The 15,780-nt window shown below is 38.7% G+C and overlaps 1 protein-coding gene across 1 annotated transcript in view; it reads right to left on the bottom strand.

The window, feature by feature from the left end:
* The window catches only part of MYO16 (myosin XVI), a 411,612-nt gene that overhangs the window by 165,134 nt on the left and 230,698 nt on the right, over window positions 1–15,780 (bottom strand). Inside the window, 1 exon segment of the mRNA XM_032611435.1 lies at window positions 7,040–7,112. Coding sequence (XP_032467326.1) covers window positions 7,040–7,112 — 73 coding nt within the window.

Here is a 15,780-nt window from a genome sequence, read left to right as displayed (position 1 = left end):
CTTTCAAGAAAAAAAGTCATTAAATGTACAGTTTACATGGTCAAAATTGCTTTCTTCTACTTTATTTTTTATTTCCTCAAAACAAGTTTTCAGAAATTGTTAGCCTGAGGACCTCTAACCACACTATTTTTAAACACAGAATCCATTATTATAAGAAGTACATTAAAATAGCATCTCATTACTTAATTACTCTGTGTAGTTTTCTATAGAAACCTGAGTAGCACTACACTGGGGTTCTGCTATGTAAAAAAAAAAAAAGATTTCCTTATTCATATTTTTCTTAAACTGTGTTATCAATAGCTTGGTGAGTTCCTGAAAAGATTTCAGAAAATTCAATATCAGAGAGCAGAAAATGTGTTAAGACAGAGTTAGATATTTAAGGTACACATGATTTGAGAATCTGCATATTTAACAATAAAATATTTATAGATCAATTCATTGAGCAGTAAATAGATCATACTGATACCTAATAGCTATCACTATCAGAACATGAGCTATGATTAAATACTAAAATGAGGTATCACCTCTCACCAGTCAGAACGGCCATCATTAAAAAGTCTAGAGATAATCAATGCTGGAGAGGGTGTGGGGAAAAGGGAACCCTCCTCCACCATTGGTGGGAATGTAAATTGGTGCAGTCACTATGGAGAACAGTATGGAGGGTCCTTAAAGAACTAAAAATAGAGTTGCCATATGCCACTCCTGGGCATATATCTGGAAAAGACAAAAACTCTAATTTGAAAAGATGCATATGCACTTAATGTTCACTGCAGCACTATTTACAACAGCCAAGACATGGAAGCAACCTAAGTGTCCATCAACAGAGGAATGGATAAAGAAGATGTGGTACATATACATAATGGAATATTACTCAGCCATAAAAAAGAATGAAATAATGCCATTTGCAGCAACATGGATGGACCTAGAGATTGCCATACTAAGTGAAGTAAGTCAGACAGAGAAAGACAAATATTTCATGATGTCACTTACACGTGGAATCTAACAAAATAATACAAATGAACTTATTTACAAAACAGACATAGACTCACAGACATAGAAAACAAACTTACGGTTACCAAAAGGGATAGCAGGGTGGGGGAGGGATAAATTAGGAATTTGGGATTAACATACACACACTACTATATATAAAATAGGTAAATAACAAGGACCTGCTGTACAGCACAGGGAACTCTACTCAATATCTTGTATTATAATAACCTAAAATGGAAAAGAATCTGAAAAAGAATATATTACATATATGTGTGTGTGTGTGTGTGTGTGTGTGTGTGTGTGTGTATATATATATATATATATATATATCTGAATCACTTTGCTGTACACCTGAAATCAACACAACATTGTATAAATTAACTATACTTCAATTAAAAAAAAATACATGGGACTTGCCATACTAGGAACGAAAATAGCAGCCTCTTCCTCATTAAGGTTTTCCTAATCCTTCTCCCAACATATCCAATTAGAATTGGTCCTTCTCATATCTGTACCCTACCTACCTCACCATAATGTCCGTACATTTCTTAGTGCCTAGTACAGGGTCTGGAACTTGGCACATATACAAAAACTACTTATTGAATGAATGAACCACAGAGTACCCTGATGCAAATGAGCCAGAACAAATGCATCCTTCTAGGTCCCGATAAAACACATTCTTACAGAGGGCAGAGACCATAGCACTCTCAGTTTTCCTATCTGTAAAATGGAGTTATCTACATCAACAGTACGTGGTATGAGTTCAACCGATGGTTGTTAATATGTTCTTTGATTTATCTTTGTATCATATCTAGGATAGTGATTTCACAGCTAAGGATTTTATGGGGTTTTTTTGAGGTTGAGGTTGACACACTATATAATCTTATTTCGTAGAACTTTAGAAGTCAAGGCATCTGGCTTTTTCCAAACCACTGAACACTTAGCCCAAGCTTGTCCTGTTCGCCAGGACTTTCCAGGAAATCTCACTCTTTAGAAAAGAATTTGTAAGCAAGGAAATGTTTCAAAGCTTTTACTTTGAACAAATGTGTTCTCTTTCCAAATTCTCTGCAGTCTTATAGTAAATTGTTGATAGGCAATTTTACTAGATTCCACAGCTTCAAAAGTTTCATTATATGTAGCTGCATGTTATGTGTCTAGTGGGAAACTGGGGGAAATTATTGAATATTAAATCATTAGTTTCCACTACTTTGTTCTTTATGCCTTTTGTGAAGATCTGTAGTCTGCAGAACTTGGCGTTTTTTTTACAACTGTTGGGAGAGAACATATTCTAGCATTTTTAAAAATAATATTTATACAATCTCAAAGTTTTCTCATTTATTTTAAATAGCACAGGAATATACCTTATTTTTTTGTGCCTTGCTTTACTGTGCTTTGCAGCTCCTGTGTGCTTTACAAATTGAAGGTCTGGAGTAACCCTGGGTCGAGTAAGCCTACCAGCGCCATTTTCCCAACAGCATCGATCACCTCCTGTCTCTGTGTCACGTTCTGGTAATCCTTGCAATATTTCCAACTTTTATTATTATTATTATATCTGCTACGGTGATGTGTGATCAGTGATCTTTGATGTTTATACTAAGACTTGCTGAAGGCTCAGAGGACGGTTAGCGTTTTTTAGCAATAAAGTCTTTATAATTAGGGGATGTGCATTTTTTTAGACGTAATGCTGTTGCACACTTAACAGACTACAGTATAGTGTAAAAACATAATTTTCATACGCACTGGGAGACCAAAAAATGCGTGTGACTAGCTTTATTGCCATATTCCCTTTATTGCTGTGGTCTGGAACCGAACCTGCGAATCTCTGAGGTGTACATGTATATTACGGACAATTTTAAACATATTCAACAGTGAAGAGAATAACGTAATAAACCTCATCTGCCATCAACCAACTTCAACAATTATCAACAATTACCACCTCATGGCCAATTCTGCTTTATCCATTTCCATATCACCCTCGAAATTAAATTCATCTGAAGCAATTCTCAGACATTGTGTCATTTAATTGGCAAATATTTTAGTATAATTCTCTAAGCTACAAGGACTTTAAAAAATATATCCATAGTACCCTTACGTCACGTAATTTTTATCAAGGATAATTTTTAAATTTTGTCCAATATCCATATTTCACATTACACTAATTAACTCATAATTTTTTATACTTAAGCAAATCAGGATCCACATAACGTCCATATATTTATTTCACTGACTCATATGTCTCCTAGATCTCTTTCAATCTACCAGGCACCTTGTTCTTTTACATTTTTATCCTTGCATTTTATATGTTGAAGAGATCAGGTCATTTTTCCTGTACTGTTTCTCACAGTCTGGAGTTTTCAGAGTGAATTCTTGTGGTTTAGTTTATCATGTTTCTCTGTCCTCAGTTTCTGTTAATCAGTACTTACATCAATACCTTTCATTATATTCAGGTTTTCTACTTTCCTTCCTCCTTCTTTCCTCCCTCCCTCCCTCCCTCCCTCGCTTCCTTCCTTCCTTCCTTCTTTTCTTTCATTCTTGGCACGAACACTTGATATGCATCTGGTATACTGTCACCCTTCTTGTAATGTTAGCTGTGATTGATAACTCATTGCATAGATTCATTACTTCTCAGGAGCTGTAGAACTGACTTGCTCTAATTCTGTCACTCATTCTTCATTTATTTGTAGTGAGACCGCATCAGGTTATATTTATAAATTAATTTAGGGAGAATCAGGATCTTTGTACTATCAAGCCTTTCTAGGAATGCAGCATATCTTTCCACTTTTAACTGTAATTACGCAAACTTCGGGAGTATTTTAGTCCTCATTTAGGCTATTTACTAATTTTTGACTATGTAAATGTTTTCTTCTTTTCCTCTATGTCTTCTGATAAACTAGTTTCAGAACATATAAAAGTCTTTTGCATGCTGATTTACAACTGGCTACTTTATCAAATTCTCACCTTGTGTGTAGTAATGTTTCATTCTTTCTTTTCAGCTTTCTAAATATTAATAGTCTCTGGAACTAAAAGTATTTTTGCCTCTCCTTCCCACATTGTGCCTTGAATCGCTTTCGCTTTTCTAACATCATTGGCACTGTGATGTGTAAGGGAACTTTTGTCTTGGTTATTTTCTTTCTGATTATCAAGCATCATAAATGGAATTCCCTGGCTGTGTCAAGTTGAAGAGTTGATCAGAGAGGCTTTTCTTTTAGGGCTTTCGGAGATATGTTCATAGCGCTAGATACATAATAAAGGAAATGAGAATTCATGAGATGTAAGTATCACATGGCAGAGAGGACCTGGTAATGATGTAATTACATAACTAATCAGGGCGACAGATTCAGAGCCTCCCGAATTGTACTTTGGAACTCAGATAATTTAGCGCCCCCTCCACTGAACCATCAAACTGCTGTTGAGTTATATATTTTTTACTCTAAAAATTATCTTTTTATAATATATAAATTAGTTCTGAATAGAAATGACTTATTAAAAGTCAGAGAAAACAGGACTAGCATTTCCTACGAGCTGAAACAAATTCTCATTTAAAGTATCACAAGCTTCCATCGAATGATTTAGAGCTACTTGGGCAAACTGAGGTTGGACATGCTGATGCTTTGGAGTACTTCTTAGTATCTCCTCAGATTGTCCCTGTCAAATTTCTCATGGATGAATGATTGTCAAGCAGTATACATTAATTCCTGAGCAAGAGAAGCCCCTAGCAAATCCACTAAAGGTTTTTTCCTTATGAGTTTACTCTTTAAATTTCAGTTGAAACGCATTTGTTAAGCTCGTATCATATACACAATGCGGTACCACGCCCAACTGCAGCCCTGTGGGCGTGGACGTTCTACTGAATAGCCGATAGAGGCACTAATATTCTTCTGGGTTTGATTCTGAATATAATATTGATCTGCTAATCATTCTGTTGCAAGTTTTCAGTGGAATAAGAAATGAGGAAGTTCGCCATTCTACTAGCAACTCAAGAATCTAGAACGTATCATTCAAACCAATGGCCTTTAAAAAGCTCACAGGCAAATTGAGGAATTTGCTAAATACCCTGTGAGATTTGGACTAACCACAAAGAAAATCATTTTATCCTTCTAAATGGTTCCTGGGTATATTGCGCCCAATAATTAAGCAAACCTGCTAAACATGCGTGACAAACCTGCCAAGCAAACTAAAGGTATATCTTTAAAAATATTTATTGTTTCTGTAATCAAGGTCTAAAAGTTGGTCTTGAGCTTTTACCCATAAGTACCTAAAACTAGCTCTTAGTATTTAACAGAGACTTGTTCTTTAGAGTTGAAAAATCTAAAATCTAAAATGCCATTCTTTGTTAATAAAAATCTCAGGCCATGAATATATTCTAAAATATATAATTAAAATATTTAACAGCAAGAAAGAATGATAAGGGGTATACGTAATTATAGTAAATGAGTAAGTTTTAATCAGGAGATAACATAAACGTTTTGCACATTTCAGCTGCCGGCACAGACTTGATAAGATACTGAGTCTGGGTCTGGAGCAGGAGGTTGGGAGCCCAGCCCTCGCAGACACGCTCCCACTTGTGATTTCTGCCTGTCACTTAACCGGGAGATGCAGAAACCGTGAGTCTCACTAGAGACCCGAGCCTGCATGTTTTCTAAGGCAAAAATGGAAGGAATCAATAAGACTGCCAGACAACATTCAAATACTTGCAGTGAGAAATCTGTCACCAGAAGCAGCCTGCAGACCTATGCTTCTCGTTGGACATCCTGCTGGTGACTCTTTCAACTGCCCTCTTCCTATGTTCATCACTATTTTTCTTAACAATACGCAATAAATAAATAGAACCACAAAGTCCTCCCTTTTCCATTAATCCGTGGACACAGCATCATGAAGGGAGAAGAAATCTCCGGTCTCATTGTTCTTGTTTTAGGCGAGATTTCCTGGAAAGTTTTGTAGAGACATGATTCACGATGATTCACCCTAGATTAAGTGAGTCGGCATGATTAAGATCTACTCAGAGGACCCTGAACCACTTTTTTAGAGAAAAAAAGGCCAAATCTGAAAAGGTTTTCAGGTGTTCCCATTGACAGCAGCGAAGGTAGCTACCCACCATTTCTTACATGTGTACAGTGAGCTGGAAAATGACACCAGCACCTCTATAACAGTCATCTTGTTCACTCTCACAGCCCCATCTATTACCATCTTGATTTTACAGATAAGAAACCAAAGCTCATGATAGATTCTTCATCTTGGCCAGGACAGCTCTGCTAGTACAAGTCACAGAACTGGGTTTCAACCTCACTCTATTTAATCCCTTACCCAGTGCCAGTAACCACTCTAAACACTGCATACTTGAAATTCTTCGTGTAATTTAATGCAGCATGGTTTTCTCTCCTCCCACCTGTACCATCTTACAGGTTTAGTTTTCCTTCTCTGCTAGAGCAACTTTTATTTCTACCCTTAACACTTAATTTTTAGATATACTTAATTCGATTAAACTATTCGTACTATATTATTAAGATACCTAAAGAATTTAGTGCTTTTACAAGTGCCCTAAATTGTAAATAGATTAAAAATAATCAACACCTCTGTAATGTACTTTTATGAGTTGGCCATAGTCATATGTACGCATGTCACGTAAAGTTGAAACTACAAATAAGAACATTTAGCATGAGAAAGTATTTCCATCCTGTTTTTTTGGCTGGAGTTTCTAAAGACCTTCAAACTAATTTCAAATAGACACCCTCCGAGTCTCTGACCCTGCTGAAATGGCATTTCCATAAGCACAACTCTGGTTTCATCTAACTCCGTCTTTTAAAACAAGTGCCTCTGTTTAAAAATAAAAAAAAAAAAAAAAGGATTATGCCAGTTTACAAGACCATATAAAAATGATGACTATGTCAACAAACCAGGAACATTAATTTAAAACAGGACTGCAGAGTCCTTATTTTAATTACATATTCCCAAGAAATAGTGCAAATAGTCTTTACTGAATTAAAGAGAGATACCTTATTAGTTGAAAAAACCATTCAAGTTAACAAAATTTCAAAAGAAACTCACTTACTTGTTCAAATTCATTCTTTTGAAATTCTTCAAAACCAAAGATGTCCAATATTCCAATATCCCATGTCTGCGAGCTGAAATGAAAGAGGACACAGTGAACACGCATCCTTAACGCTTCCCCCTGCTACTTTAGGTTGGAGAAATCCAGCCACATAGCGTGTCACTGGCAACTTGAAGTAAAAACACAAATGATTATCTTAATCTGGTGGAAAACTGAAAATTAGGAAGAAAAAGTGTTCTTTTAATGCTTTGATTCAAACACAAACTCATTAACAAAAATGCACTGATTTCTAAGTATAAAATGTAATGATATATGGGTAGTTTAATATTTACTTCTCTGAAAGCCTCTGTGTCTGTCTCCTTCAAATAGACCTGCTTTCTCTGAAGGAATTTGGACCGACCTGTTAAGTGGGTCTCACCAGCAGTAAATCAAGCCATTTCTCCATTACACATAAGTACAATACAAGTCAAGTTACAATTAAGCCATGTGCATGTTTTTTGATAGATCAGTTTGAGCCCCTCCAAAAATTATGATTTTCCTAAAGGAGGCCCTATAAATAAAGAACAATGAAGATCATGAAACTCGGGAGCGAAATGGAAAGAAATCTATCTAAGTAACGACTTCCCTCTTCCATGTAAACTATCCCTCTTGGAATTTGCTACAGTCTTGGATGGTCAAATCACAGATGTCGGAACACACACAGTAAGTGAGGAAAGAAGGAATGAAACCTCATGTGACCCGGGAACCCTGACAACCTGGATTCTGTGGGGATGTGGGAGCGGCACGGGGGTGTGTGCATGAGGTGCTTCTTGCAAAGAAAGCCCCAGATGATTCTGGAACGCTGGTCACCCCACCCCTCCCATGTCTCTGGTCTAGCGCGTCATCAGGAGGACTGCTGTCTGCATTTTCTGCCAGTGGAAGCGATGATTCCTCATCACGATGGTGCTCGTTGTTTCATTACCAGTCTCCCTGCTGGTGCAGATGTTTTGCTGTTGTTTCCACTCAATTTGATGTATCCAAACTGCAGACCCCCTTGGCCACCAGCTCCCTTTTTGTACCTATATTGTGTTTTCACAAGCAGGATGTAATCACAATACATTCGGGGCTATAATTTGTCACATGGCCACTTTTTTCTCTAGAAAAAGGCGAGCTAAGGATTCTGTGATATCCTTTCTCTAAGATTATTTGTTGTAGATGGTACAAAATATGAACGTCATAAGTAGGAAAGAGCATTTTAAAAGCCCTTGATATAAACATCACATGGCAAAGAGTGTAAGTCAGTGAGGGGAGGAAAAAAGCATTCATCGGATGTCTCTAGGTAATCGATTCAGTATTTTAGAAGAAAAAAAGAAAGTTAGCTTTGTGTCTCACCCTGTGTGCCCAACTGTACATGGATTAGAGAGCCAAATGTTAGAACCAGAAACCGGAAACACGTACAGGAAAACAAATGTCATCTTTTTTTCCTGCTTTCAGTTCTGGGAAACGTCAAAAGAAAATATTCAAAAACATGATTATGCAAAGACGAAATTCTTCTGCAGGATAAACTGTAAAAATAAAATTAAGTTCTGTTAGAGGTAAGTATTATTTAAAAATGCATTGCCTCCTTCATTTTCATAGATTTTTCTCAATCTACTAGACTATGTGTCCAGTCATACATCATCTTCCACCCACCCACGCCTCTCCCCATCCCACCATCTTTATAATGTGCACAAAAAGACATCGGGAATGATGTTCGCTCAGTGGGAACCATGGTGCTGAGGGTTAGGCTGATTTGTTGCTCTGTTGTGTGTGTGTGTGTGTTTTCCATGTAATGAGCTGCATCGTTTCACTTGTAGGAGCCTAGTGATGAAGCCTGTCAAGTTCTGGAGTTGTTCCGTCTTGGTAGGAATCCTGATTGAAACACTTTTTAGTTGGATAACTTTGGGCAAGTTACTTAAATTTTCTGAGCTGCAGTTTCATCATTTATAAAACTGAGATAACAAGTCACATTTATCCACCTAGATATTTGCTACAAGTAGAAGCAATGTAAAGAAAGCTCTAGGATAATAGCTGGTACACAGTGTGTCTCCAATCACTGAAAGTTGCTTTTAAAAATAGTTGTTTAAACTTGCTATAGAAATACAGAGGGTGGCTAAGAATAGAAATATAAATGGCTAATAGGCATATTAAAATGTCAATCTCATGAAAATTGCAAAAGAAATAAACTTTAAAAAATTACGATGGGAAAGACATCCCCATACACTTTTGTTGGCAGTTGAAATTGGTAGAGCCTTCTTAAAAAAAACATGCTTATGTGGCACAAAGCTTTGAAATATTCATATCATTTGCACCAGGACTTCCATGAGCAGGGACCTATACTAAGGCAATTATCAGAAATGCAATTAAAGACATGAATAACGATGTTCATTGTTATCTTAATTATAGTAAAACAACAAAAAGAAATAACAAATACCCTACACTAAAGACACAATTAATTAAACAGCATCCATCCTAGGACGGATTAATTTAGAGAAACTGTCAAGTTAATAGAAATCAATTTATAAATTCTGTATAAATAACCCCAATTACACATCCAGAAGACTTAGACAGAAGTACAGTCAGCCCGAGAAGAGGACCTGGAAATGTCTCGAATGGTAGACCTCGCGGTGATTTATTAATTTTTAAAATGTTCTATAGTGGGTATTATAGCACTCTCCATCTTTAGCCTTTATTTAAAACATACATGACTAAACACATGTTGGGCATTTTCTGAGTTGGTGGAGGAAGGACAACCCTAAGCTTCAGGGCAGAAGGAGGAAAGTGGAGCCCCGCTGAGACGGTGGAGACAAGTGTCTGGTTTTCCAGGGACGGGAGGTGCAGCAGGGACCCGAGGAGTCCTGAGGGAGCAGAGGGGCTTCCTGAAGGCCACGTGCTGGCCCAAAGCATGAATGCTCCTGCCAGCGTGTACCAGGACCTCCCTCTCAGGCCCTCAGACCCAGTTCCCCTGCCTGGTTCCCAGCTGCTTTGGCAGCAGGGGTCCTGTAGTGACAGCCCACAACACTGGCAGAGGTCAGGGGTAAGGAGAAGAGCTATGGGTGGCAGGACCTCATGACATATGTCCTTCCCTTTCTCATGAGGATCATGGCTTCGTGTGGCCGAGCAGAGGATGCTGAGGCTAGCCAGCTGTGCGTGGGTGAGGAAAATGTTGAAAGATTCTGGTTTAGGTTGGGGACAGTAAATCAATTCGTAATTTAGAGTAGCATATATTTGGTTGAAAGAACACTCCTTTTAAATGATTTTTTCATACACACTGGATTCCAAACTATATTTGGTTACAAAATAAAAATTTAAAAAGGAAAAGATGGGAAGAAAGGAAAAACCATTGTCAGGAAAACATTTAATGCAGGTTTAATGCATTTTAACGATTATTTTTGCAACTACTGACAGAAATAAGGTGTTCATTTTTTTCAAAAATCTATTTCATCTTTTATGATTGAGTGAAATATATGACTGTTATTGCAATAGCAGCCTTGGCAGGAGGGTTCTAAGAACCTGTAGCCAGCAAAATGCCCATTCTGTCGTTTCTCTTACTGGTATCTTGACTCAGATTACACAGGCATTTAACTCAACATCCAATTTCTAGGACGGAGGAGCAGACAGAGGTCATCACATGAACCGGGATTCAATCCATTAGGCAAAATTAACATATTAATAAGATGATCTGTTTTAGCTCAAATTCTGCCTTAGAATTCTCCTGAGGGCTTTCCTGATGGTTAACAAAACTCTAACCCACATTAACTCATTAGTAAAATACACCAACTTCTATATCAGACAAAATGTTAAATGCCAAGGCATCTGTCTCATTTTGATTTGCCTTCCAGGTTTGTGGGTATGAGAAAGGGGAAAGTCTGAATCAAAGAGACTGTCCACTTTGGAACATGGATGAACTAATTTTATTTGGGCAGAGAGGTCCGGGGATTTGTACACATCAGGTTTTGTCCTCAATCGTCCCCAGGCAAGGAGATGAACTAAGTAACTAAAAGTCAGTTTAGGGAAGAGCTGAAGCCTGTTTGGCACAAAACCCTCAGATGGAGCCAGAGCTGAATCAGCCTCTTTGGCTGATCATTGACGGGTCAGACTCCAGATGGGGTAAGAGTGAAATATAAAAGCATTCCAGACTTGAGCAATCTGGCTGTCCAGACACACTGCCCTGGGGACCAGATGGCCTTGCGCAGAGGTTAGTGGTGCAACGTCCCTGGAGAAGTTGAGCTATGCTATGGCGTTTGCAAGCTCTACTACCAATACGCTGAAGAATTTGGTTAAAATAAGCTTTGTTTGTAATCGGCAAAGCGCACGGTGGCTACCTCTGCCCAATCCATAGCTTATCTGACTCTGCAAGGGTCTTCTCTAGTCTTAGAGGAACTTGGGGTGGAGACGTGGCTCCAGGATTGCGTATTTTCAGAAGTTCCTGCCTTTTATTCTTCGAAGGAAGAAAGTAACTGAGACTTACCATTTTCTGAAAACACCTCAGAAATTAGGTTAGAAATCTGCAGTTGCTGACAAGTTTCATTAGAAGCTGGGTGCCAGGTGGGGCTAGTGGTTACCAAAGCAGCCCTCTGCGTCCAACTATCCTAGGGCATCATGCATACCAACGTTGTTCTTAAACCCTTCCTCCTTTGTATTTTTCCCCCCACTGGAAATACAAGTTAGGAAGTTAAAAACTGGAGACCCCTTGAAGTGAAAACTGTAGCTAATTAGCCTGGATGTGCACAGAAATCCTGGCATGAGGGTGAAAACCAGAGCTAATGCTTTATTGATGCAGTATCATATAAAGCCACTTCCAATTGCTGGTCTCATAAACAAAGCTAGTTCTGACCTACAGAGAAACCAGGAAGGGAGCCCTTTCTAGGGGCAGTAAGAGCACAAATAATAAAAAAATCACTTACACCCTTCCTATCAGTGAAAGCTACAACTCACAGCTGAAAAGCACCAATACTTAGTACTTTTAATAAACCTATGTCCTTATTCACTACGAGCTGCTTTTAAAACAGTGATTGATATACACACACACACACACATATATATATACAACACACACATATATATACACACACACATATATATATACACACACACATATACACACACACATATATATATACACACACACATATACACACACATATATACACACACACATACACACACACATATATACACACACACATATACATACACACACATATACACACACACACATATATATACACACACACATATATACACACACACATATACACACATATACACACACATATACACACACATATATACACACACATATACACGCACATATATATACACACACATATATACACACACATATACACACACATATATACACACACATATATATACACACACACATATACACACACATATATATACACACACATATATATACACACACACATATATACACACATATATATACACACACACACACATATATGTATTATTAACAAAAGCATCTTTAGAAACAAGAATAACCTACCACATACTTTACTTCTTTCAAACCACAAATGATATTTAGTTTATATGAATTCTTACCTTCCTGGTCTGAAATAACCCTCATTTGAGAACAATGCAGACCAATTTACTAATTTATGACATCATTGCTCCTCCTAAGTATTCTGCGGTTATTAAAAGCAATAGTTATGAAGATTAGATAGATATATGGATAAATAGTTAACACAATGAAACAATCCAGATGCAAAACTGTATGTACGGGATGTGGAGCAACTGGAACCCTCACATGACGCTGGTCGCAGCTTAAATCTGAAATTTGGAACATGGTTTGCCCTCGTCTACTAAAGCTTAATGCACATCTACTGAATGACCCAGAAATCCCACTCCGGGCGGGTATCCAGGGTAATGAGTGCCCGTCCCCTAGAAGTCATGCATGGGAACATACATGGCTTCTTATCTACAGAGCCCAAAACTGGAGACAACCAAGGTGTCCATCAGTAATTGAATACGGAACTAACTAGTGGTATGTCCATGCACGTTTTTACAAAAGAACACTACTTGGAAGTAGAATAAGGATGGGTTACGGCTGCACTCAACGTTGTAGATGCATCTCACATAAGTAACATTCAGCAAAGGAAGCCAGACATAAACCAGTGGGCAGAGGAAGAGTCCACATCTAGCTGTGTGTGTGGGGGATGATATGCCAGGTTGCATGTGTAACAACCGCTGAACTCTGCAGAATATGTGCACTTCAGCCTTGTTAACCCTCAATAAAACAGTAAGAAAATGGTACGCTCGCTAGGATCACAACTATGCACAGGGACAGAGAGATCTGGGGTTGAATATTTGTTAACTCAGAAGCACTCGAATGCATGCTTGCTTCGGTACTGCCCCGTCCGCCATGATGTTGGAATAGTGACCCTTCCTGTGGTTGGCCTTGGCTCCCACAAGAGGCTCAAGCTTCATTTATTAATATAAAGACATGAGTAGGCAACAAAATTACAAGCAAGATGTCTGAGTGACCCTGAGGTTGAGATGGAAATACATTCTTCTAGCAGTTGAATATAATCACAGCAGCGTTTATGCCGCTATTGTTTCCATTTGTGTCTGAGATTTGTATCTAACGTCCCCCCATGTCTGCTGACTCTTTGAAAGCAGAGTTGTATTTCTTGGGGATGCCTTCAGACTAGTGCCCTTAGTCCTGCCAACAAAAATAAAGAGAAGTAAGTTCTTGTGTTCAACCAATTCTCTGGATAAGTGAGTCAGAGAGAAGCTAGAGGGAGGTTCCGTGTCACTGATGTATGTAGGTGTAAGGAGGGGTGATGGATCTCCTTCAGGGACACATCAACCAAAGAAGCACACCATGCCTGAAAGGTTTTCAAAGAAGAAAAACAAAGCAACGACGTGAAATCAACTCAGCTGTAGGTTACTTGTGCATTATCCTTGCTGTTTCAAAGTCAGGGGCCAACCATATTCTATATGCCAAACAATAACAAGCAGTGTTACATCCATATGCCTCCAGTCTAGGATCCTGTATCATCGCTTTTGAAAGACCTTTTGTAAACTGTCAACTGTCAAAATAAAAACCTATAGGAAGATGCGGGAATTCTGTAGCTTATTTGGCTTTCCCAGGAAATGTATATTTCGGTCTCATATCAAGCAGATATGTCGCCTTTCCTTGTGGTCTGTGTCAGCTGGTAGATGACTGCAAGATGAAATACAACAGCAGGATTCAGAACTCAGATCAGGTTGACCCCGAGTGTTTGGGAGATCCATGCCACCTGATCCAAAGGGTCCATGTGCATCAAGTAGAGGACAGGCTTGAAAGAAGAGTGAGCTCTGAAGGTGTATCTGAAGGTCACGTTTTGGCTTTAGACAAGCCCGAGGTTCACAGGGGAGATTGTGAGTCAAGGTATATGGCCAAGGTCAGGCAGGGGATGCTCTGGATAGACGCAGGGAAACTCAAAAGGTATAAAACCCAATTGGGTGGGTCTGGTTTGGAAGGCAGAGTAAAGGCAGGATTCCACAGGGGTGGGTAATCCAGGTAGGTTGGGTGGGAGGAGTTTTCAGAATGCCATCAAAGTACTTCAGCTGCAGTTTCTGTGATCTTTGCAGAAAAGGGATGATTACTAATTATGGGGAGGGGAGTGCCCCCTACGTGTGAATGCCCTATGTGAGTGGGTGGGCAAGTGCTAGCAGGCACACGCCGTACTGCAGAGAAAGCCAGCCATGCGTTGCCACAAATACTTGTGGATGAGGCCTGCAACACAGGCAAAAGTCTTGACCCTCCCTGGAGTTCCTGACCTTCTCTGGAGCTTGGTCTTGTTAGGCTAGAGCCACTGGAAGAGCTGAACTAATCCAGGCATGGTTGTGAGAATTTGCAGGTGTGATCTGATCTGCAGCCTTTAAATTTCACCTATTGATAGTGGTACTACCTGTTCTACTAAGACTCAAGGATCCATTGAATCCGATGCATTTTAGCATAACCTGTGTTGGAGGGGGCTGACTCAGAGTTCACCCCCTGGCACAAAGCAGTGAGCCACCAGGTATTTGGATGTGACTGACATCTTCCAAAATACCCTGACCAGGAATCACAGACTCACGGGTCCTGAAAGCAAAACCAAGCCAGAGAGATAAGCCAAGGCTCCATTTGTAGGTAAATGAAATGCGATTATCACAGTTTCAGAGACTGAGAAAATTAATATTCGCGAGACATAAAGGTCTTACTAACAATTTCATTAATGTTGTGTCAGGTGCAGAATAGAAATCCAGATCTCTTGATTTCTATCACCCTTTTAAAAAATGAAAACGCAGCTAAAAGGTAAATTTGCTGTATTCATAAATTAACTACCATGTACTTGAACATACATACACATACACAAAACATGAGATCTACATAACATTTCAACCCACTAGTTGTAAACTACAGTAAAAAGTGCTGTTTCATTTTTCACTTATCACGTTTTTCTTTTTTTTTGCCAGCTCCACTAAGATTTAATTACATACAATATTGTGTCAGTTTAAGGTATACACCCTGCTGATTTGCTACACAACTGCTAAACGATCATGCTTTTCTTAATAGGGTTCCTTTTCTCCCTTCATAATAATTCTCTTTGAATACACCGCCCTCCTCCCCTTTTTATGAGGTATCTGCTATTTAAGGTTTTAAAGAGCACTTCAGGATACCTTTGCAATTTAATAGTAAGGTTTGAAAATCATAAATTCTTATTACC

This window comes from Phocoena sinus, chromosome 18 (assembly GCF_008692025.1).
Source record: "Phocoena sinus isolate mPhoSin1 chromosome 18, mPhoSin1.pri, whole genome shotgun sequence".
NCBI classification, from domain to species: domain Eukaryota; kingdom Metazoa; phylum Chordata; class Mammalia; order Artiodactyla; family Phocoenidae; genus Phocoena; species Phocoena sinus.
Note: the sequence above shows the minus strand (reverse complement) of the source record. Positions and strands in the feature narration are given on the sequence as shown.